Here is a 22,748-nt window from a genome sequence, read left to right on the forward strand (position 1 = left end):
AAGGGATTATCAAATCTATAAAACAAAATTAAACACTGTCTTTACCAAAAAATCAACTAAATCACATAGTTATTGACAACTTCACTTTCTGTTGAGATGAATGAAAATTTCAAGAATTATAGTGTTCCCTGTCATATCAAAGATGGCATTGATTTGTGGAGTATCAGCCTAGAACCTGCAGAAAATGTAAGACGTGACAAATGAGTGGGTGATGGATAAAAGAGTAATACACTATTTTAAGTCAAGCATCGTTTAAATGTAAGGCTTAAAACGCCCTGTTGCACCTCTGTAAGATTGTACCTATGCTTACATGATTCTTACACATTCCTGAATTGAGTTTTCATCCAAACTAAGCCCGGATTGTGTATCTGGAGGAAACCAGGATCTGATAGTTCCTCTGACATTTCAGTTTTCCTTCCCAGAGGGCCCAAGAAACCAAGTTGGATGGAGGTCATGGTACACAACAATGCGTTTCCCCTGGGGTTTAGACAGACCATCAGGCTGTGAGACACACTTGCAATTTAGGCACCTTTTCCTGCAGTCAGAGCACAGATGGAGTATACATCCTGAAACAGGAAAACAAACTCGGGCAACAAGAGACAGCCAGAACTCTGGTCAAAGAGGAGTATGTAAGTGGCTTCTTCTAAGGAATGCAGTTTCTAAAATCCTTTATTTACATTATGTTCTTTTAATTATCACACAAAGAACAGAACAGATGGATCCCTGTATCATTCCTTAACTACCCTGCACTTTTCAAGCACTTCTGGTTAGGAAGTTTATCCAGCTTCCCCAGTAGCAAGATCATTGAATGCAGGTGAGTCATTATGAGGAACTGAACTGATGTGGTTATACAACTAGGAAGCCTTTTACATTAGAAACAGGACTGACCATAAACCTATCAATGAACACATGGAAAAAAGTAGAAACTGTCAGGAGAAAAAAATTAATAGTGAAGTACTTTACAGTGCCAGACTTTGTTCAGACAGACTATACCTCCTTCCTAAGACAGATAGAAATATCTATATTTTAAGGTATATTTTACATTTAAGATATATTTTAAGGCTAATCATTTCTAGCTGTGAATTACTGAAAAAAAAATTAAAAATTCACAGATTAAATGTAGAGACCACAGATCTCTCCCAAACTCTCTTATTTTAGTGCTATTCTAATTAAATAAAAGTACTTCTGTTGCTGGTTAGAATTCTTGCTCCCAGAATGATACAGAAAGGGATAAATGAGATGAAAATAATTTCCAAAATAAAGTCTCCAAGTATCTAAACCTCAACTGTTTTAGTGGGTTCCCTAAATTTAATCTATGTATTCCTACTGTAAAAAAAAATTCATAGTCTTGCCACCAGAAGTTTACAAAGCATCCACAAAACTTCTTGTGGGTGAAATGGCAAAAAATTTAACTAAGCCTCGACATAGCAAACATAACAAAGGGAAGAACCTGAGAACTACAGCAGATGACAGACTGGTGTTTTGTTTTGTTTTTTAGAGTAAAATCTCCTGTAAGATATTCCTTCAAATAGTGCTGTATAATCAAAGCACATTCTCTGAAACTTCAGACAACATTCCAGCTGGTAGGTCTGCAGAGAACATGTAGGGTACATTTCACCAGAAATAAAATCTTTCCCATTCCATTTTCCCTGAGATGCACAGACCTTCTGCAAGAAACAAAGAAAGTATTCTGATCTGTACCCAAAGCTCCTTTTCTAAGGGAAGTGTTTTTATATGCAGAACAAGTAGTTTTGTACGCAACAAAACTTACAAATATTTGTTTTCTATGGCTCTGCAAGAGGTACAAACTCAGATTTTTGCTCCTTTTATACCTATTGAAGTATAAGCTCTAATCAAAACTCTTCCTGAATTTAGGGCATTTTAACATCACTTTTTCAAGAACATTCTTCATATTCAGATACGGAGAAAGCTTAGACTAAAACCTTTCCTTCCAGGACAACCTGAAAGTGTTTACCAGAGCCACTAATTTTCCTGGGGCTTAACTGAATGCAATACTTTTTAGGATTTTTCAACCATCTCAAGCTTGATCACAATTACTTAATGCGTCTCAAATTCATTCAAGTTGAATTGTGCTAGGCAGATTGGCAGCACAGTTTATAAGTTCTTTTCTTAAGAAATCACGGTAAAAAAAATGTGTGTGGTTTTGTTTTGTTGTTTTTTTTTTGTTTTGTTTTGTTGTGTTTTTTTTTTAACAAAATGCTATGTAAAACACTGAAAAAATAGGCAAGCTGACTGAAATTTGCATTCATTACTACCTCTTGATTGAGGCAAGCTGCAATATAGTAATAAAACTTGCACAAAAGACAGAATGCTACTTGTAAATACAGAACAAGATGGGAGGAGCAGTGCAGCACTGAGTAAAAACAGTCAGGTATCAAGAATGTGAGAAGGAATTTTTATTATTCCTTTTTTTTTTTTTTCCAGTAGATCCTGAAACGCTACCTTTACACAATTAACATTTCATATTGGTAAACTAACAGTGCAGCAAAGGAATAAAATATTATTTTGAGCTGGAAGCAGTAAGCTAATAATAAGGTAATAGTTACCTTTTTCTTCTATTGTAAGTTGTTGGTTTTTTGTTTTGTTTTGTTGTTGTTGTTGTTTAGGGTTTTTTTTTGGCTCTTAAAAAATATATATCAAAACAAAACAAAACCCACAAAACTTAACAAATGTTAAGTCTTAAGGAGCCATAGCTCTAATACTCTCTACAGCTCTTCACAAATCCTCAGTGACATCTGGGTCCTGTCATCGCATGACAAGAAGGTAATCTGTGTGGGACCTTCCTTTCTGATTAGGAGGTGCTTTCTCTTAATCAGATGGAAAAAAAGTTTGTTAGTAAGGAACCCCTCCACCAAGGAATGGAAACAATTCTTCAGAGAGAAGCTTAGCCACAATCTGCATGGAATTCAAGTTAAATTATTTTCCCTCAGCCTTATATCAGCACCAAGTGCCCCTGCATACATGTAGTTCCTTAACTTTATCCAAAGCAGAATTTTAATCCAGGCAAGATTTCAACCTGCAATACAGGCCTTTGTAGCATTAATGTCTAAATGTCCCTGGAAGCTGCAGTTCATCAAGTGTTATATACTTTGTCATCTCTAGGGAGAAAGGAAATAAATGGGTGATTCTGAGCCGTGACAGCTGTAAATCTGTTACCAAGATGGAGGCAGATATACTGCCTCTATTCTGTGGAGTTATTTTGGATTTGCACAGACATAAAAAGGATAAGAGTCAGGTTTGCAACTTCTATCCTATCACAATTACTTTATTTAGCGAACATGAATAAGTTTATTGACTAAATAATGACTAAAAAATACCCTAAACAAATCTCTTAAATCCTAATGAAGCCTTGCACTCCTCCCTATTACTATCATCCCCTTTTTCAGCATGAAACAAAGCTTTCAAAGGAAAGAGCAGGTAAACTACCATTCCAATAATCCATTGTCCATCCTTTTCTCAGAAATAGATAATGAATGTTTTATGTTTAAACTAATATCTCTGAAATTTCTCATTCTTCATGCTGCTAGAGCACTGCCTACATAGGGATTATTTCAAACATTTAAAAGTTTACAACTAGCTTCATTCTTAGCATTCTGCAACCTGTACTTTGCACATTCACTGTCTTTCTCCATTTACAGTGGAGCTCAGAGTTGAAATCCTGATGACTTACATTAATTCTCTCAGGATGTCTATTTACGCTGCTGAGATTATGTAATAGGTGAGAAAACTGAAATGGGCAGGAAAAAAAAAAACCTCACTTCTCTAATATTCATTGAGTTACAATTTTTGTTTTCAATGCAAGTTAGAGAGATTATGTCCTTTATCTGAAATTTCCAGATCAACTCTAAGGATTATAATCACTATATTGGAAATATGTTTAGTTCTAAAAATGTTCCACTTGATGTAAAGAATTTAAATAAGGCTATCATTAAAAAAAAAAAACTTAAAAAATTACTTGGCAAAGAAATCATGCAAGGGAAAAATAAAGGCTTTCCTTCGTTTACCTCATTTGGAAGCAGCACCTCATTAGAAGCTCCAGCTTCTGAACTTCCTTTCTGAATGTTATCTCCTTCATACTGAAAGGCTCTTCTTGATTCAACAAGCAAATATTTTCTAGTGAGGTCACTGCAGCTGTTGTCTCTGTTTTCACAAGTGTGCCTTCACCAAGCCCTGAGCACACCTATGAGCTCTGAGGCCTCGTAACTGAAAGCCATCTCTGCTGCCACGCTGAGGTGCGCACAACCCCGCAGAGGAGCAGGCCCCGCTGAGCTCTGGGAGAGCATTTTAGGCAAGAGGGGGTGGCATGGTGTAAGATATTATTCCGTTAGCGTCTGTGTCTCAAAGCTTGCTGGGGACACAGATGGACCTGTACAAGTCCAGGCAAGTCCTGGGCAAAGGTTGTGAAATCCTTTGTCTGGGGGACGCAGATGGACAAGGCCAGGGGCAACGAGAGCGAGACGAGCTGCAGCTAAATAGCTGTGAAGTGCTCCTTTGTGTGGGCCTATCTCAGGATGATGGGCCATCTCAGGGGGTACTCAATGACTCTTGCTCAAGGCCCATCCTTGTCCCGTAGGCAGGAGAACAAGGAGGATAAAAGGGGAATCGAAAACCATGAACGGAGGGTTTCTGGCAACAGGTTCATGAAGCAGATGAAGGATTCCTGACGATCACATTGCTCGTGAGGTGACACGTGCATGCTGACGAACTCTCCTGGGCCTGCTGCCTGAGCGCTGCTGCTTCCCCAAGGATTGGCTCCGCGACTGCCTCTGCTGCTTGCCGGCCACGCTGCTGCTCCCCGCCCCCCGCTGCGTGTGCCTGGGACCTTCAAACGCCGTGCAACGGGACCGCTGCTGGATCCTGGTGGCAACTATCCCCGCTTTACGCAGTTCTTTCCTATCTTTTCTATCACCCTCCTTCCCTTCCCCGTCTCCCTGATTAGGATTTGTAATAAACTGGTCGGACCAACATATGAACCGTTGTTTCTTAATCTCACACCGGATATACAGATATTAAAAGAACCTCATCTCCCTCCTATAAATTGGAGCGAGGCAGATGGGGTGTTCTGATATTGGGAGGGTCAGAGTGTTCTGACAGAGAAGAACCAAATGTGTTGTCTGCTTCAGAAGGAAGTTTGATTCAGAATAGGAAACAAGCCTGAAACCATGTAGTATTTCTTGACAAGCTGCTTTACTAATGGTGACCACAAGATTTTCAAACCTCCTGCACTAGAGTGGCTTATCCTTCTTTCAAGGTAACAGCAGACTTGGCAACACTGGCCAGAGAAAGTAACTGTGTATTCCATGCTTTAAAAAATACTGCATCACTGTCAAACTGCTGCCCTGTTCTCCACAGAACACGGCATCGGCAAGTAACTGAAGGGTGACCCAAAAACATTAGAATATGAGAGGGAAAAGTCCCACTTCTTGTACGGAGTAGTGTCATTACACTATTTCAGAGGTACCAGAAAGGTCTACTGGGTCTAAACACATATTTAAATATGTAGCAAGAGAATTATAAAAAGCTTACCACACTAGACATGTAATTAAGTAAATATGAATAAGCTTTATGTTTGCTGAACCATTTATCTGGACAATTTTAATTAACATATTTACTTGAATGCAGTAAGAAATGAGGATTCCTAATACAATACACGAGACAGAGATCAAGAAAGAAAAGGAAGATGTTAGAGAAGAAATTTCTCTGTACCTTTTGGAGGAAATTATTCCCTGAGCTTAAGAGGTGATGGTTTTCATTGCAGGACTGAGATAAAATGAACACAATTCTTGCTTTATTTTTGGTCAGAGAGACCTCTTTAAATGGCTATTTTTCAAAGAGAAATAACACTCCTGTAATTTTAGTGTATGTTTATGCAAAATGAAAGTGGCAGTTTTGTGTTAATAAAACTTGCTTAGGGGAAAAAAAAAATGTATATATACATATATATATATATATATATATATCAGTTACCGAACTACGGTGAGTAATTAGCCCCTTAGCATCCCTTTTCTCCAGAAATGCTTCCTCCTGAGCTGGCTCTTTTAAATAGCTCCAGTCCTGGCTGCCTTTGTTGAGCTTGGAAATTGTGCACATATGAGAGAAATTAAGCCCTCATTTAACAGGGACACATGCCTGTCAAGTCCAGAGGAACAAAGGCTGGTCCCTGGGGGCTACTCAGCTCCCTGAGGCTGCCACTCATTCTGTTAGCAATGCTTACCCTTTACAGATTGTGTATAAAACCCAATAAATCATTTCATCTGCTCTGGTTAATATACGTATGAGCCTGAGACTTTCTTCAAAGTATTTTTTGTCTTGCTTACAATGCCATTTGTTTTATAAGAGGTGACCCTGTGCTAGAGTGTAGCCAGATTTTTACATTTATATAATAACATTAATGCCTGTGTAGTAAACCTGAAACATTTACTGTCAGAAATAAAGACGTTTGATGCTACATCTATTTCACACAGGAAATGTTTTATTACATTTTAATGGTCAATAATCATCAGCGTCTATTGTATAAATTACTAGTATATTCAGTTCCTCCTAAAGTTACATCCGAAATGTACGCATATTTCAACTGACAGTAAAACAACAGGGCAAATAAATTGACAGATGTGTAGCTTGCCTTGAAAGTCTTTTCTCAATTAAGACAAACCAAACAGGGAAGTAATCTAGCGAGGAAATCATTTTGGTTTTGTCCGTTATAAAACTTTATCATAAAGATGCATCTATACTATTCTGGACAAAACTAAAACAAAAAAAGAAAAAGCACTCTGATGATTAAAAAGTATTAATAGCAAAAAGCGATAACCAAAGTAAACAGCCTACAAGACAAAAATATTCCTATAGAACCTATCAGCTACCTCCGAGCATTCTAGAGCGGATAGGCACAATTATCCCCAAATATAAATGCACAAACACAGCAGAGGAATATTTTACAGCGAATAAAAAAAGCAAAATGAAATGCTGTCATTTCCACGTGAGCTCTTTTTGTTTTTAAAAAGCGGGCCTAATTCTGTACTTCCAGTATTAGACTGACATAAGTGGAGAGAAAATGAACAACACCAGCTGAGGAAATGGCACCCTGCACTGCATTCAATGAAGCAAAACTCTCACTAACTTAAGCACGAGTTTTCCCTTATACTTGAGTGTAGGATTAAGCCAATGAAGACAAGTTAGTGGTGTAGAATAAAAACAAATTAAAGTGCAGAGCTCTATCTTCTTTCCCCAAAATGGTGAAAGCAGTATTTCAATGCCTGCTATTAACAGGGATCCTTTTTGTTTTGTCCACTCAGCAATTTTTAACTTATACATTGAAAGCATACCATTTTTCAGGCAACAGTATTTCACTTTGTATTTAAAACCACAAAATAAAGAGAGCTGACAGCTTTAATCCTGATGATACTGGGAGCCCCAAGTAAAAAGAAACTGGTAAAGCATGGAGTTTTCCCTGCTCAGCAGGCAGAGAAAAAGCAGTTCTGGATTTGATAAGTAAAACCAGATATAGTCAATGGCTATATGTTAAAGTCTTACAATTAATGGGAAACATCAACGGTCCAATGAACCAATGTATCAGTGGGGTTTCAGAGATGGTCTTTTCTCCCACTTTGTTAGATATTTATCTGCTATACAACAGTCCTGATGTTTTTGGGTGTGTGTGTTTTTTTGTATAAAACTATTATGTAAGCTCCACTGACTTCAAAAGGGAAAAGAAATAAAATATTAAGACTCTAGGCCTCACTCACATTTAAACAAGAAAATCCGTATTGTTATTATTGATATTTTTTACTGGAATGTCTATGTGAGGAGTTTTACAAATTTAAGATGTAGCCCTTGTCCTGAAAGGTCTGACAGCCAAAAGAAGCTGCTGTAACAGCAGTTCATCCACAGTGAATTCATACCCAACCTTAGGCTGCACCCAAATGCTTTAATTCAGCTCATGCTAACACCAAGAAATTAACAAAAAAGTACCACAGAAGTACAAATTTCTGTAACATGATACTGTTATATTACTATAATCTTAACAGTAGCAAAAATAATAAATGCAATAAACAATAAATAACCTACAGCTTTGAAATATTAAAAAAAAAAAAAAGTGCAAGTGAATGCACTTCATTTAACTTAGATCTAGGGATCTACAGTTTCTCCTCCATCATTTATACACAAAATGAATTACTAAACAACTCGAATGAAGAGAAATTAGAAAGGTAAGAAACTGGGTCTGCCATGTAGTAACAGTCAGGAATGATTCTGTAAGCATAAGGTAATTAAAAGTAAGCCCTTATGCATACAAATAAATTGGCCACAAAGGCTGTTGTAATTCTGGAAAGAATCTAACTAAAGCAAACTTGTGAGCAAGGATCAGGTCCAAATTCAAATCCTTGGTCCAAAAGTCACAAAATAAATGTAAGACTTTCACTTCAGCAGTACTCCTACTGAATTTACCTGAGTAACAGGATATTTGTTTCTAGAACAGCCATAAAGAACATGGATAATGATCCAGGCTGATTTTTCCCCTTCAGCAATAATGATCAGAAACTTTGAGCCACTTTATCCACCTACTCTTTACAGATCAAAATGCAAAACGCCGTGAAAACAAGGGAGAATATGCAAAGGTGTTATATGCTATGTATGCCACTGACATAATACTTTAATAGGATATGCTGTAATTTCCTGCAATTAATATCTTAGCAGAGCTATAAAGGCTTTTTTTCCAAAATTATACCATTGCGTTTACAACACTAAAATTAATGTTGTGTCAACCTTTCCATTATAAGCCTCCTTTTTCAGAGGTTTATAACTTGCCTATAAAAGTATATTCTGGCCTAAAATGCAGCAGTGAAGATCTCCATTTAGAAGCAGCCATTTTGATTAAATAAAAAGCATTATTTAACAGCTGTTTCAAGTAAGTTTCTTCAATACCCTACAGAGCGTATATCTACAAAGAAAATGCATGGATTTGGGAAGCAGTAGGCTGCTTCATTGAGTGAGTCTCTCCACTTGGCTCTTTGTATATGACAACAGTCTGCATCACGACCACAAGAGATTCAAACTAGCTGAAATACTTTTTGTTTGAAGCAATAGAGTGGGTGAAAGGAAAGAACAAATATTTCTCTGGCAGGCTGAAGCGGATTTGCTCTGGCAAAAAAAAAAAAAACAAAACGACTCCATCAGAATAAATGAAGGCAAGAGCTAATTTAACAGAAAATCATGAGTGAAAGGATGATTGAGACATTAGAGATCCACCCTATGAATTCTGAAAACACAGATTTCGGGTCTGTTAATTTTTTTATAAGATCTGGAGCAAGTCAATCAGGAGATTTAACTTAGATACCTAAATTAGGAGCCTACCCTCCCTGTCTAATCAACAGAAGGTAATTCAAAGCACCTGGACTGCTTTATTATGGAGTCTAAAATCCTAATTCAGTCATCCAAATTACATATCTAAAATTAGATACCCCAAATATCTGTGGGCTTTTTATTCTGCCTAAAAAGAGTGTTGTGAGGATAATACACTTGAGCTTATGAAACTCAGATATGCAGTTACAGAGGAGATGAGTATTCTGAAAATATGCAACCAATAAAATTCAATGAGATGGAAAAGGCAAAGCCAGAACAGTGACAGTAGAATTCTTCTATACAAATCATCCTCGTCACAGCAAAAAACAAGTGCCTCCTCTAATAAGAGCTTTTTCCTTATTTACATAATATAACTTACTTTTTCAGATAAGGAGTACCAGTCTGTGCATAGTCAATTAGGTATATATTGCATCATCAGCTTTATTTTGCTACCTGTAGCAAACAGGTAGCAAACACTTAGGGCTCACCTTCCCACTACTGATGTAGATTGTAAAATAACTATATGTTGCTCCTCCTCTCCAGTTTACAGAATAAAAATCACTAATACATTACTTTAAAATAAAGTTCCCTAGCCCAGAAGTCCTCTTTCTTACTGTGGGGCAGCGATAGGTCTCAAGATGGATTTCACCACCATCAATTTCTTTGCTTTGATTATTTGATGTTGCGATTTTAATGTTTTCTTATATACTGTCACTTTAGGTGAGTAAATAAGATTAATTCAGCATTTCATAATACACTATTGTATACTGTTTACCTCATTTATTTTCTTTTTATTTTATGATTACAAACTTCAATTTAAAATTAATAACATTCTGTAGGAGTTAGTGCATGTGAATTAAGTGTGGTGATCTCAGTGCATCCCTCTGGAATTTAAAAGATATTTCACTGTGTTATATCATGTGTCGCACAGTATATCAACTTTTATTTCCCATCTCTCAAGTATGGAACGCACACTGTGTAGCTTCTTAGTTTCTCAATACAGACATAATTTACCCAAGCTGTGCAAATGCCCAACTTGCTGAAGATGATATGTATTAGGTTTATATAAAAGACTCATGCTTTCAAACAACTAAAAATCTTGCATATAACATAACCCACTATATTATCTAATTATCTGGGAGGAGAGGCTCTATTAAAAAAGAGATATGGTGTAAACTGCAATCTTTAATCAGCTTTTCCTTACTTTGACGATGAGTTTAAAATTAGAGACAAAATACCTGGCCAGGGCATGGAAAACTATGCTTTGTTATTTTTGCAAGTGTCTGGATTAACTGGTTGGGCAGTATTAGAGTATTAGAAGTATTAGTTTACTTTACTTCTGAATATATGCCATCAAATGTATAGTAAATGTTACATAGTGCCTGGTTTACTTATTTGTTTGCATGGAATGTTACTATCTTCATGTTTCATACTTCCTGAAACATTCTGAGAGCAATGCATTTACTTCTTACTTGCTGACATCAAATATATTTTAAATAAGTTTTCATGCTCAAATTGATTCAATAATACTTCTGAAATCTTGAGAATTCCCACAATTACTGAACAAAATCATTACATTTTCTAATTGTTTTTATACACTGCTAAGGGTAACAACTGAAAAACAATTCTGATCCTTTAGGTCAGGGTTTAGCCCATCTGGTAAATTTAAGATTTTACTGTGAGATTTTCAAAAGTACTTCGCAATTTATTTTTCTAAATGCTTTTGGCCTTTTTATGTGGGGCTGTACTTCATCATTTTAGTCTAAATACCTGTTTTGGCAGACAGAAATTTTGACCTCTGATATCATCACATTCCAGTCTTGCCTGTATACCTGAATATCTCCATAAATCAAGTCATTTCAATACTAACATCTATTAACCATTTTCTTTATTCACTATCTCCTGATGAATGTGTCAGTTAAAAAAAAAAGTCATGGAAAACCTTTTTTTTTTTTTTTTTCCTCTTGGCCATCACGTGCGTATCAATCACAGAAATATTCATTGAAAATGTAACTAATTAGATAGGAAAGACCAACATATTTGGCAGTTTCTGTGTCAGTCCTGGGATATGTTTTGATGTAACACAGACATTAAGACCTGAAAATGTCTTGTGTGCCCAAAAGGTTGTCTGTTTTTTCCAACTACACATTCAACTAGAAAAACAAATTACACCCCTTAAAAATCCTGCTTCATTTATATCTTTGATATCCTGACCACAATATTAATATTCTAAGTCCTTCTTCATGTGAGATGCCCAATTCCTCAAAGCCTACTTACGCGAGTAACACTTAGATACAAGTCATCAAATACTGGCTAGGGAAGTATTACTCAAGCAAATAAGACTTCACAGGGTCAGCCCCATTGGTAGGCAGCCAGTTGGCTCTGTTTCTGCTCCCCATTACCCATTTTAGTTTGTGTACATGTCACTTAGGAAGGAAACTGGTTTTCTCTGCTGGAGCTAATATTGCATTATAACTGCACTTTTCCAAATATTGCAATATTGTAGTTACTGCATAATACTGAATGACAGTGGGGGTGATGCTGACCTATACTATTAGAGGAATAGCACCAGAAGGGTTTGAAAGAACAATCTCTGCCAAGCTTTTTGGGAGCTAAACAAGATTGTATGGATCTGAGAGCACTGAGGCTGCCAGAGCATTTTGCTTGGTTGGAATGGGCTGACCAGCAGCTAAGAGTGAGCCCTGGGCAGCAGTACAGGTGGTTAGCAAATATTTGCTTGATCTTCTGTTATCCGAAAGCTGACTATAATCTACCCATAATTATCACAGTTCAAACCTGTAAGCACAGGTGGCAGAACGAGTGTTTGGGCCCAGTAAAATCAGTGAGACTGTGGCCCTGGCTTTGGCATAGGCACAGCTGAAAACAAGCCCTTAAGCCACTGGCAAGATTGCAACGCAACACACCCAGAAGAAGCAACAGTACTTGAACTGGGGAGAATAGATGCCTGTGCCTACATTTCCAACTTTAAAATAGATGTGGGAGAGGGAAAGTAGGAGGACAGATACTATCATTTTCTGCACCAACATGAGGAACAATGACATTTACTTTGGTTTAACTAATTTCCACACATCAGATCATGTTCAGCACCCGTGTGCCAAAGTTCTATTCTTCAAGTCTGTTGAAATATCACTTTCCGAAACATGTGTGCTAACATTTGGCCAACACCACCACAAGATCATTTTATTAACTTGTAGCTCATTTCATAGACTGCTGCTCATGTTGCTAACATATGCTATTCTACCATTTACTGCTCTATAATTAGAGAAGTCATATGAAAGAGATACACAAGGCTTAATTTTTGCATTAAATACAATTTGTTTAGACTCGAGTAGGCGAAATAAAGCTATTAAAAAAAACAACACATATAGTGAATTAAAATAGCTGTCTCGTTTTCTACCAGTTAGAAGGCCGTAGTAAATATAACGATTAAAAAAATCCCTACCACATCAAGACTGCAAACAGTTTAAGGGATTGTGTCAGGAGTGGAATCCAGAATTATATTCTGCTTTTCCAGAATAATTCTTGTTTCCAACAGCAGTTAGCAGAAGCCTTACAAATGAAGAACCAAGATGTGAGACCAGAATCATCAAGAGAGGATGAAGCCTTAACCAATGTGTCATTTTGCTTAAGCTACAACTATGCTGTCATGCTAAAGCATTTGTAGTATTGTAGTAGTTTGAGGCTGGATAAAGGACAGGGAGCACTGTTGGTGTATCTATTAAAGCGTGGGCTGCTGAAAGAGTGTAAGGATCATACATTGCTGCTGCTAACACCCTACCAACAGCGGAAATCCCAAGACAGACAGCCAAGGAGATGGCTTTTGGTGAAAAAAGCTGTAACAGAGCGTTTGCTTAGGTAATTATCAAACAAGGACTTTAGAACTCATTAATAAATGACTGTGTAATAATTAATAAAATATGAAACATTTGACTTTGATGTGGAGCATATTAGTCTTTTGTCCTTGCATCAGTTTTGCTGAGCAAGTTCTGAGTTGGACAGAAGCCATGATGCCACGCCTACAGAAGACCCCTGTGGATCTCAACCACCGATTTAGCAGTCAGCTACAAGTTTCAGGCACCTAATCACAATTTCTCTCTTCCGTGCAAACAATTTCTTTCCAGAAGGGATCTAGACATAGATTTTTTGACACTGAACTGCTAAAAATAAAAAATTAAAAAAAAAAAAAAAAATCAACAAAGAAAAAATATACCAGTGAGAACTGGGAAACAACCTGGAATTTGTAGAAAAGGTATCTCTTCTACTATAAATTAATAAGCTACTGCTATAGTTTATTAAAGTCACCACAATAATTCACATTTTCAACTAGCATAATCTTGACTGCTTATAAATTGCAGTAGTTTTACTTATTCTTTAATCCAGAAACATCATTATTAAAATGTTTGATGCAGGCTATAGAGCATCTATCATTACTTTTAAAAGTTAATTAGATTAGATAAAAGAAATAATTAGATTTGCATTTTTATCCTGGTTTTAAACTTCCAAAGAAGATCACAACAGTGTGCCTGTGGGCAATTAAAAACAGCATACAGCAGTGAAATATAAAGGCAAAAAAGGTCTGTTTTTCCTGGCTAATTCATGATTGAAGATACAATTACAAAATATTTTAAGGGTTTGCTGAAGCTGGGGGCTATTCCTAGACTTCTAAGCTTTGTTTATAACTCTCGTTCTCTTTCAAGGGAGTATCTGATCTGCGTACCCTGCCAATAGAAGTATCAAATTGCTTTCAATGGCTTTATTTGGTCCTTTTCAGAGGTTGCTGGAAGGGGATCGGTTTCATGATCAATAACAACAAGAAAAAAAAGAAGAGAGAGGAAAAAAAAAAAGGAAAAGAGAATGAAAAACAATTAATAAAAAAAAAAACAAACGGTGAAGGGAGAATATTTCCTAGAGCCAAAACAGTAGCACTGCAATTGTATTTTGCTTGTCAGTGCTAAATACAAAGAGAGACAATCTTAAGAGTGCATAACTGAAATGACAATAACGAGATTCCAGCTTGAGCATTTTCAGCAGGCTCACTGCAAAGAGCTTTAACCTGTGTCCAAAAGGCAATAAATGAAAGGTTTAGCTCTTGAAATTGGAGGTCAGTTACATACTTAATGATGAAGCATATCTTTAAATCTATTTCTACTATTATTATCCTAGCAAAAAATTAATTAAGCAGGTCAGGGAGGCCAGGAAGGCTAATGTGGAATGTAATTATTCCTGATCTTTAGACATGTACTTCACATAAAGAGATAGTCCTTATTCAGCTCACCAGGTACCTGACTTGTCAGTAGTTAATCATGGATAAGAAGAGAGACTCATTGGTTCAGCCTCTTAAGTATGATCCAAATTATTCCCATTCAAGGACAATTTAAATAGTTCTAATTCTGATGTCACTATTCTTTTGTTTGTTTACTATCACAGCAATTATGTTCACTCTTTTTCACTAAAATGGACAATGCAAGTACATTAATATGAAGTTACAACAGCATTAATGTATAAATTAAAACAAACAAACAAAAATACTATTAAAAAATTTCCAACAGCCAAATTAAAACAGAATACATATGAGAGCAGAAGCCAGCTATTCTATGTTGTGGAATCATACCTGATTCAAACAGAAAAAGAAATGCTTTGCAATAGCATTGGACATAGTACTGTAGAGAGGAATAAGGCAAAGAGAAATGGATGAAAGTAGTTTGGAATAGCTCTCCCTGTAATACTCATTGCCATTTTTTTTTCAGAGAGGTTTAACAACCAGTGTCTTTTTTAGAAGTTTCAGCCACTATTTAGGACTCACCCTAATGAAGCTTGCCAACCAAAGGAGGGAAGACAGAATTTCAGCCCTTAAATGCCTCCACAAATAGAGAAATCCTGGAGCTACATGCTCCGAGCATCAGCAGGATCTAATCCCCTCCTCAGCTGGACACGGTGAGTCAGAGGCAGTCTTCAAGCCTTGTGCTGGAAGAGTTAAATTCTGGCAATGGGGTGCTGAGTTCACAGGAATTTTGTAGCCTCAATCCTTTCAGGTAGAAACTGTTATATGGACACAAGCCTTCCTTTCTTTCAATGTAGTCTTCTCTTTATGATGGACCACTAAATCCCCCAATTCATTTTGTTCCTACTACTTCAAGAATTAATATTTAAAAAAAAATAAAAATCGATCTCTAAAGAATCTGAATCAACCTAGAGAGCTTTGACTTATCTTCAAGTATTTTCTTAATGTGATCCTCACTAAAAGCTTTGCAGAATGATCTTAATTTGACATACTAGATTTCAACCTACCTCTACAGACTTCACTGTAGAAGAGAGTTTATCCTCTTTCCTAAGAAGAATTTGAATTGAAAAGTAGCAATACACTGCACTTGTTTGTATTTTTTCATTTAAGTTCCCAAAACATACTCAAATGGAGGAAAAGGAAACAATTTTTGAACTGAGAAAATTCCAGATTCCCAGTCCCTTTAGCAAATGCAAAACTGTTCTCCCCGTATTGTACACCATGAAAGTATCAGAAGCTCTGCTTAGAAAACGTGAGAAAATCTGTTTTCATATGCTAAGCTAGGCTCATTGCCCATCGATTGCTGACAAGGTTTTGGATGTGTAGCATGTCTGGAGTAAGGTGCTCAAGTAAATAGTCTTAAAAAAACTAATTTAAATAAGGTGTTAACAGTGGTTAAATAAATAGCATAAAACATCATAAATAATAAATACTAAATAATGAAAATGCTCATTAAATTAACCCAATAGGTATCCAGGGAAGGAGGTGTTCTATTTAATATGAATGATTTCCACTTCTATTTTGTTGATGGAAATGTTGTAAGTTCAATTTACAGTTATTTCTAATTGTTTAAAGGGTTAAATGAATTAGATTCACTTACTCATGGAAATTGTTGTTTAAAAATTAGCACTGTACCTCAGAAGATGACAGAGGTACACTATGTGTCTTGTGATGATAACACTGCACAGCAATGCCCTATGCACGCTGGAGAACACACTGTACTTACTTTGAGCAGCTCTGCCCAGACTGAACTGGCACCTGGACTACTTCCATTTTGTAAGGAGAGAGGCATGGAATAGTGCTATTGTCTTTCCCTGCATACAAAGTATATTTAAAAATTCACACCATATTATTATGTAATTGCTGTTTCCTTAAAAGGCTTGCTCAAGAGTATCTTTAAACAAATAGGTCTTCTAAATCAAGAAGGCTATCAAGGGTACAGTCCAAATTTTACCAAGACCAAAGAAATAAGATGAGAATGTAAATGTTTATTACAAAATTGTTTTTTCCCCTCAAGCCATAGAGAGCAGGATTCACCTCATCTCACTTCAGACCTCTACATCATAGGTATTAGCACCCACATCTCTTATAGTTAATGGAGAAACAAACTGTCATCTGACATATTTTAAATGTCTACTTTAAGAAGAGATGAATTACATCCTGAAATTATTTACTCTGCTTCTCTCTGCTTATTGTAAAAACAATCTGGATAATTAATGGAGACAATCTATACTGCAGTTATCTACTTTTGATATGATGAATTCTACCTAGCATAAGTAGTAAGACTTGCATCTCAGTATTGGGCTCTCTTGAGAAGATGCAGGGAGGGAGCCTAAGAGAAACAGCCCAGTGCTACATCTCTCACTTGCCCCCTCATTTAGTTCCATCCCACCTATAGTCTGCCCTTAGAGTGCTACAGATCTCAACTGCAACACTCAAAATCAGTTTAACAGCAACATAACCTACTATGAACTGTCAAGGTGACTTAGCAATTAACTTCTCTTCCAAGCAACTCCTGGCTAGCAAACCTGCCAAAGAATTAAGTAAAAACCAATAAACAAAGAGGAATCACATGGCTTACAAGCAAATGGACTATGTAAGCTGATGTTTAGTCCAGGAAACAACCTCCTAACAAGCTTTTGAGAGGGCACCTGTCCAACATAGATAATGTTTCACACTGAAGTTGATGATGTTCCTCGGGCAATGAGAAATGCACGAGCAGTCTAGCTAACAATCTAGGAGAAGAAATGGTCCTCTCTGTCCCAAATACATCAATTGGACTCACCATACCCACATCAATATCATTTGTTCCATGCAAATATAAGGATTAAAAAAAAAACAAACTCCTGAAGAACTAAGGAAGAGTAGCTTACACTGGCAAGAATTTTCAAGTGAAGATAGGGAAGGATCACAGGGAAATAATTCAGCTCGCATGAACAAAATAATCATTAAAACATCTATTAGCATACATGTCTAGGAAAGAACATAAAAAAGAAACTTGTAGGGTTCAGCACTACGTATGAGAGAACTGGGGAGTGAACAAGAAAACAAATCTGCAAGCTATTCTAAGACAGCATTTCCCTGGCATCAGTAAAGCTACTGGATAGTGATTCAACTGAAACATAAAGTGCCTCTAAATTTTTTACTAGAGAGCAGGGCACTTCCCAGTGACACATACGCACATTCTCCAAATAGGGACAAAAATGAGCTGGTATGATTCCTCTTTCTGTGTCCTGATTTTGAAAGGAATTTAAATATTATAAACTCCTACAAGTAACTATTTTGTTTATCTCATTCAGCAATGTTTCAATGTTAGCTTTTATATTAAGCAAAGATTTTTATACAAATTTTGTTTTCTGAAGCCAGACTTGCAGTTAACCCTTAGGGAACAAGATGGTATTCTTCTTCCTTTCACAATTCTAACATCTCTTCCACCATTGGTGTAGCCCTAATTTGAACATACACTTTTCCTATAGACAGTGACAAATGCAACTCTTTAAAATTCAATTGTATCTCTCAGTCCTGGTATCAACACATTTAAATGCTGATTAAACTCATGAAAGTCCAACAGAAACTGCACTATGATATTTGCAAAAGCATTTACATGCATTTTTTTTCCTATGAGGGAAAAAAGCCTTCAGTTTTGCCATCTAATAGCATGGCAATCAGCTGACAGTCCAAACTTAAGGAAATGGTTGGGAACACCATAGTCCAAAATGAAATACTGAAATCCAAAAACAGTTCCATGAAAATGATTTCGAAGTCAGAAGCGGCAACAGAATTGCATGTCAACAGTGCCTCTCATCTACAACCCCCGAAGTAATGCCTCCTATTTTATTATGTTGGCCAACAATGTCAGAGGTGGATACTGGTAGTATGGTAGCCGAGGCTGAACTTCATTGCCAATAACCTGTTACATGTTGTTGCTGTGAGACAGATAGCAGCAGAGGGCCAGTCTGACAAAATGGAGTATAACATGGAAGTGCAGATGAAACAAAACTGTATCACTAAATTCCACCATGTGGAAAAAAAATAAAAAATAAAAATAAAAAACAACAACAAAACCAAAAAACCATCACCCACTGACATTCATCAACGCTTGCTGAACATTTATGGAGACCAGACAGTGCATGGGTGGTGCATTTCAGCAGAGGTGTCAGAGACTGCAGGTCACCTCCACTGGTGAAAATTTTTATGAGCATGGCATGAAGGCTCTTGTTCATTACCAGCAAAAATGCATTGCTAGTGGTAGTTTTCAGATAACTGAAAAATAGTGTTTTGTAGCTAAGTATTTGATATATCAAATAACATTATCTTTGTATCCATTGTAGTGTCCATGAAACAAATAGGAGGCATTACTTCCACGGCAACGTATCTATATGTCATTTCATAATTGTGTATATACTTGAGAGTGGACCTATTTGTACACATTTAAACCAGGTTCTGAGTACATGTATTTGAATACCTGCAGAGCACTCCCAGATTGATGCAGGTACAATTTCACTGAATTGGAAAAAACAAGAATCATTTCAGTTGGAAGGGACTTTTAAAAGCCATCTAGTTCAACACTCCTGCAATGAACAGGAACACCTACAGCTAGATCAGGAGCTCAGAGTCCCATCCAGCCTGACTTTGAATGCCCCCAGGAATTGGGCTTCCACCACTTCTCTTGGCAACTTGTTCCATTGCTTCCCTACCCTTTTTGTAAAAAAAAATTTTCCTTCTATCCAATCTAAATCTCCCCTCTTTTAGCTTGAAACCATTTCCCCTTGTCCACAAACACTCTGCTCATTGAAGAAAATCTCTGTCCAACAAAAATGCATTCAACAACAATTTTTGAAGGCACGGAGACCTTCCTAAAAGGCCCCTTTACTCAGGCATGTTAGTAAAGCATGTGGCTGCTTTATTTTAGAACCTTCCAACTCCATAAATGGAATTTAAGTATAATCAGAAGAGAGCAATAAAACACACTGACCTGAATTTGCTGCTGCAGTAGATTGATTTTGTGCTGCTGTTGCAGAAGTTGCTGCTGTTGTCTTGCAATCTATTAGAAATAAAATTTTCATTAAATTAAAACAGTAATATTGAAATTTCAATATTATTGAGTGAAATTTTTTTCTGATATTTTTTACTTCGTTTTTATCAAGGATCAGTATTTTTTTCCTTAAATGAAATACATTATGGAGATATCTGTGCATGTGGTATAAACATTTTTAACTTAAAAGCAATGTGAAAGTGTAGCTATCCTGCAAGAAATATGTATTTTAAGCACTTAGACCTCAAATCAGGAAAGCATAAAAACACAGGTTTAGCTGCGTGCATGTGAATAATCTCATCGCTATTCAACAAAGCGTTTAAGCCTGTGGTGAACTTTGTCTATGATGCATTACCTTTAACTACAATGGGAATGAAACACATGCTTAAAATTAAGTGCTTTGCTGAATGGGAATGGGATTACTCAGGTGCTTAAGGTTAAACACACATTTTCCTGCTTTGCTGAACTGAAGCAGTAGCTAGTATTTATAGACGTTTCACTATTCAGCACAAGATCCTAGGGCAAGCTTCTCTTAACTTCATTCACAGTGAGCAGCACATTGCTTCCTTTACAAATCTCAAAGTCCTCCTTGAGACTACTCAAGGAAGTAGGGTCTTACACAGTATAAAAGAAGCATTTGGTGCTCAGTAGGTCATCCTCAACACAACACTGTGAAATAAGTACATATTCCCAGTCTCAGCAGATTCAGTGAATGATCTTGAGAGTAAAGGTTCAATATATATCTAAGAGGAGAGAAGCAAGCATGGGGGAGAACAAAGACTCATGAGAGATGCTGCCCTGCCCTGACTGTTCCCACACACCCTCCAAAATCAGCATGCAAAGGCAGAAGGGGAAGGGAATCTTGCCCTCAGAGCTGCTCCTTGTGATGGGTTAGGCAGCTTGCAGCTACAGGGGAAAGCCATGGGAAGTGGGGGAAACTGAACAGCTGCTTTAGGAGGCAAACTGCACAGCAGACTGTAACAAGGACAAGATTTGTGTTTCCTAGAAGCTCCAGCTTCAGCACTTCTGCTTTCATTTCTCAAATATAATTTCCTCTCCTATCAATATTTATCTAGAGCTGAAGAACCCCATAAAATAGCACAAATTTGGTGGCACTAGGAGTTTGATCACTCAATTTCACTGTTTCCATTTTGGCAAAACCTCAAGCACGCTCTGTTGTAAACAGAGAAAGCTAAACAAAATATTTTTATTATTAAAAAAGAAAAAGTGAATGAAAGGTAGCAAGATTGATTTGGAAATAAACAATCATGTAGTCTTAGTGCAAAGTAGTTGCACGTAGTGCAAACCATTCAGAATAACTCATAAGGAACCTGCAGGTACATATTAGAGGCTCATAAGTGCTCACAGAGATCAAGTCTGTCATTTCCTTCATCTCTCACTTTTTCACCTGGAAATAGCTCTGTCATTTTTTCCACTGCTACAGTTGAAACTCACTTTTGTAGGGGGGACCAACAAAAAATCCATACATTCTAAGTCTTGCACATGGCCTCAAAGAAACAACCTGAGTTCTGTGATTCTGGGACTGGATCAAAGCAAAGTGCACCATAAAAGGAATCAAGCAACTATCAAAGCCCAGAACAATGATGCCTGCAACAGGGATCAAATTCCCTTTGGAGTTTGTTCAGTGGTCAAATATTTCTGAACCAATCTCCCAGTAAAATTATGGCGAATACAGACTGAAAAATCAGGCCCTAGTCTGTTAGTTAAAAAGGCAGCTCAAACAGAGGTTGCCTGAGTGCCCAGAGGCAGATCTTAGCACCTCAGATCATCTGTTATCAGTGGTCTGCAGTGGCGTCTGCACTTGGAAAAGCAGCCCTGTGCTACAAATACTTATGTATATTTAACAAACCTATGCGAGTGCTTGTGTTACTATTTTAATTAGTAACACATCAATTGTGCTATTACACATTTGGACTATGTTGCTCATCACTAAAGATGAGTTCTGCCGGGTTTCCGCTCACAGTGTAGCACATTCCTGGCTAAAATGTCAGTGAAGGTATTTGAAGAATTATTATGATGATACTGAGTTCCAGAAAGGAATTTCTTGTAGTTTCATATTGAAATCAGACACTGAATGGAGCTGCATCATCGGTCATTCTTTCTGACATATCTTTTTCCACAGATTCACAGTGCTCTATGTCAAGGCTTGTTTGGAGCTGCTGGTGACCCAACTGCTACTTCACGTTGTAAGCTATAGGCAAGGCAACAGTGAGACCTTTGTTTACATACGCAAAGGCACTGACTTGCTACAGTTCTTGATAGCCTGTGAACAGATTTTGTAGTTGTATGTACAATATAATACCATTTGAATGGGCGTTTCCTGAAAAAACGCAGAAAAATACCATGAAGCATCTCATCTCAATGGTTCCTCTTAGAACAGCACTGCAATGGAAAATGTATCCAGTATCCCACAATGCAATTTACCGTAGCAGAATCTTGATATATAGACTTGACACAGTAAAGTAGGGTACACAAGCACCATGTGGCTCAAATTCTGAATTTTATTTGCCTATCGGTTGAGCTACATGCTTGCTTCATTGAGCATGACAACCTAGTTTTAAGTGTCATTTAATTTTCATTTTGAAATATAATTACAAAGTGTTCACTGTAAGATATCACTCGTCTGCAAATGTGTCAAGATTAATTTGTGCTAGCTTATTCACAAGTGTCAATAGTTAATTACTGTGTCATCTCTGGATGGCTAAATGACATTCTAACTTCTGATTTTTTACAGTGTTCCTTTATGTTATTTTCCATTAGGGGATGAGTCCATATTCCTACATGTGGGCAAATACTCAAGCACATAAAATACGAGACGTCACAACTCATTAAAATCAACAGAGCATATATTGCTGCATATATCCTATAAAATACTTTTAACTGAAAAGATAATTCTAGTAATAATGTCAGATTCCTAAAAATCACACATTCATTTGGATCTGTCTGATCTAATGCTTAGGGGACTACTGTATGGGACCACTTGTGAGAAAAGGAGAGATCTTTGGCCAATGGATTTCTTTAAATAAATAAATA

The 22,748-nt window shown here is 36.9% G+C and overlaps 1 protein-coding gene across 14 annotated transcripts in view; it reads right to left on the minus strand.

Annotated features, from left to right (window-relative positions):
* The window catches only part of SOX6 (SRY-box transcription factor 6), a 371,963-nt gene that overhangs the window by 121,571 nt on the left and 227,644 nt on the right, over window positions 1-22,748 (minus strand). For all 14 annotated transcript variants that reach the window (XM_048947792.1, XM_048947789.1, XM_048947795.1 and 11 more), the window contains one exon: window positions 19,635-19,703. In XM_048947792.1, the coding sequence (XP_048803749.1) occupies window positions 19,635-19,703 (69 nt within the window). The remainder of the gene's footprint in view (window positions 1-19,634; window positions 19,704-22,748) is intronic.

This window comes from Lagopus muta, chromosome 6, assembly GCF_023343835.1.
Source record: "Lagopus muta isolate bLagMut1 chromosome 6, bLagMut1 primary, whole genome shotgun sequence".
NCBI classification, from domain to species: Eukaryota; Metazoa; Chordata; class Aves; order Galliformes; family Phasianidae; genus Lagopus; species Lagopus muta.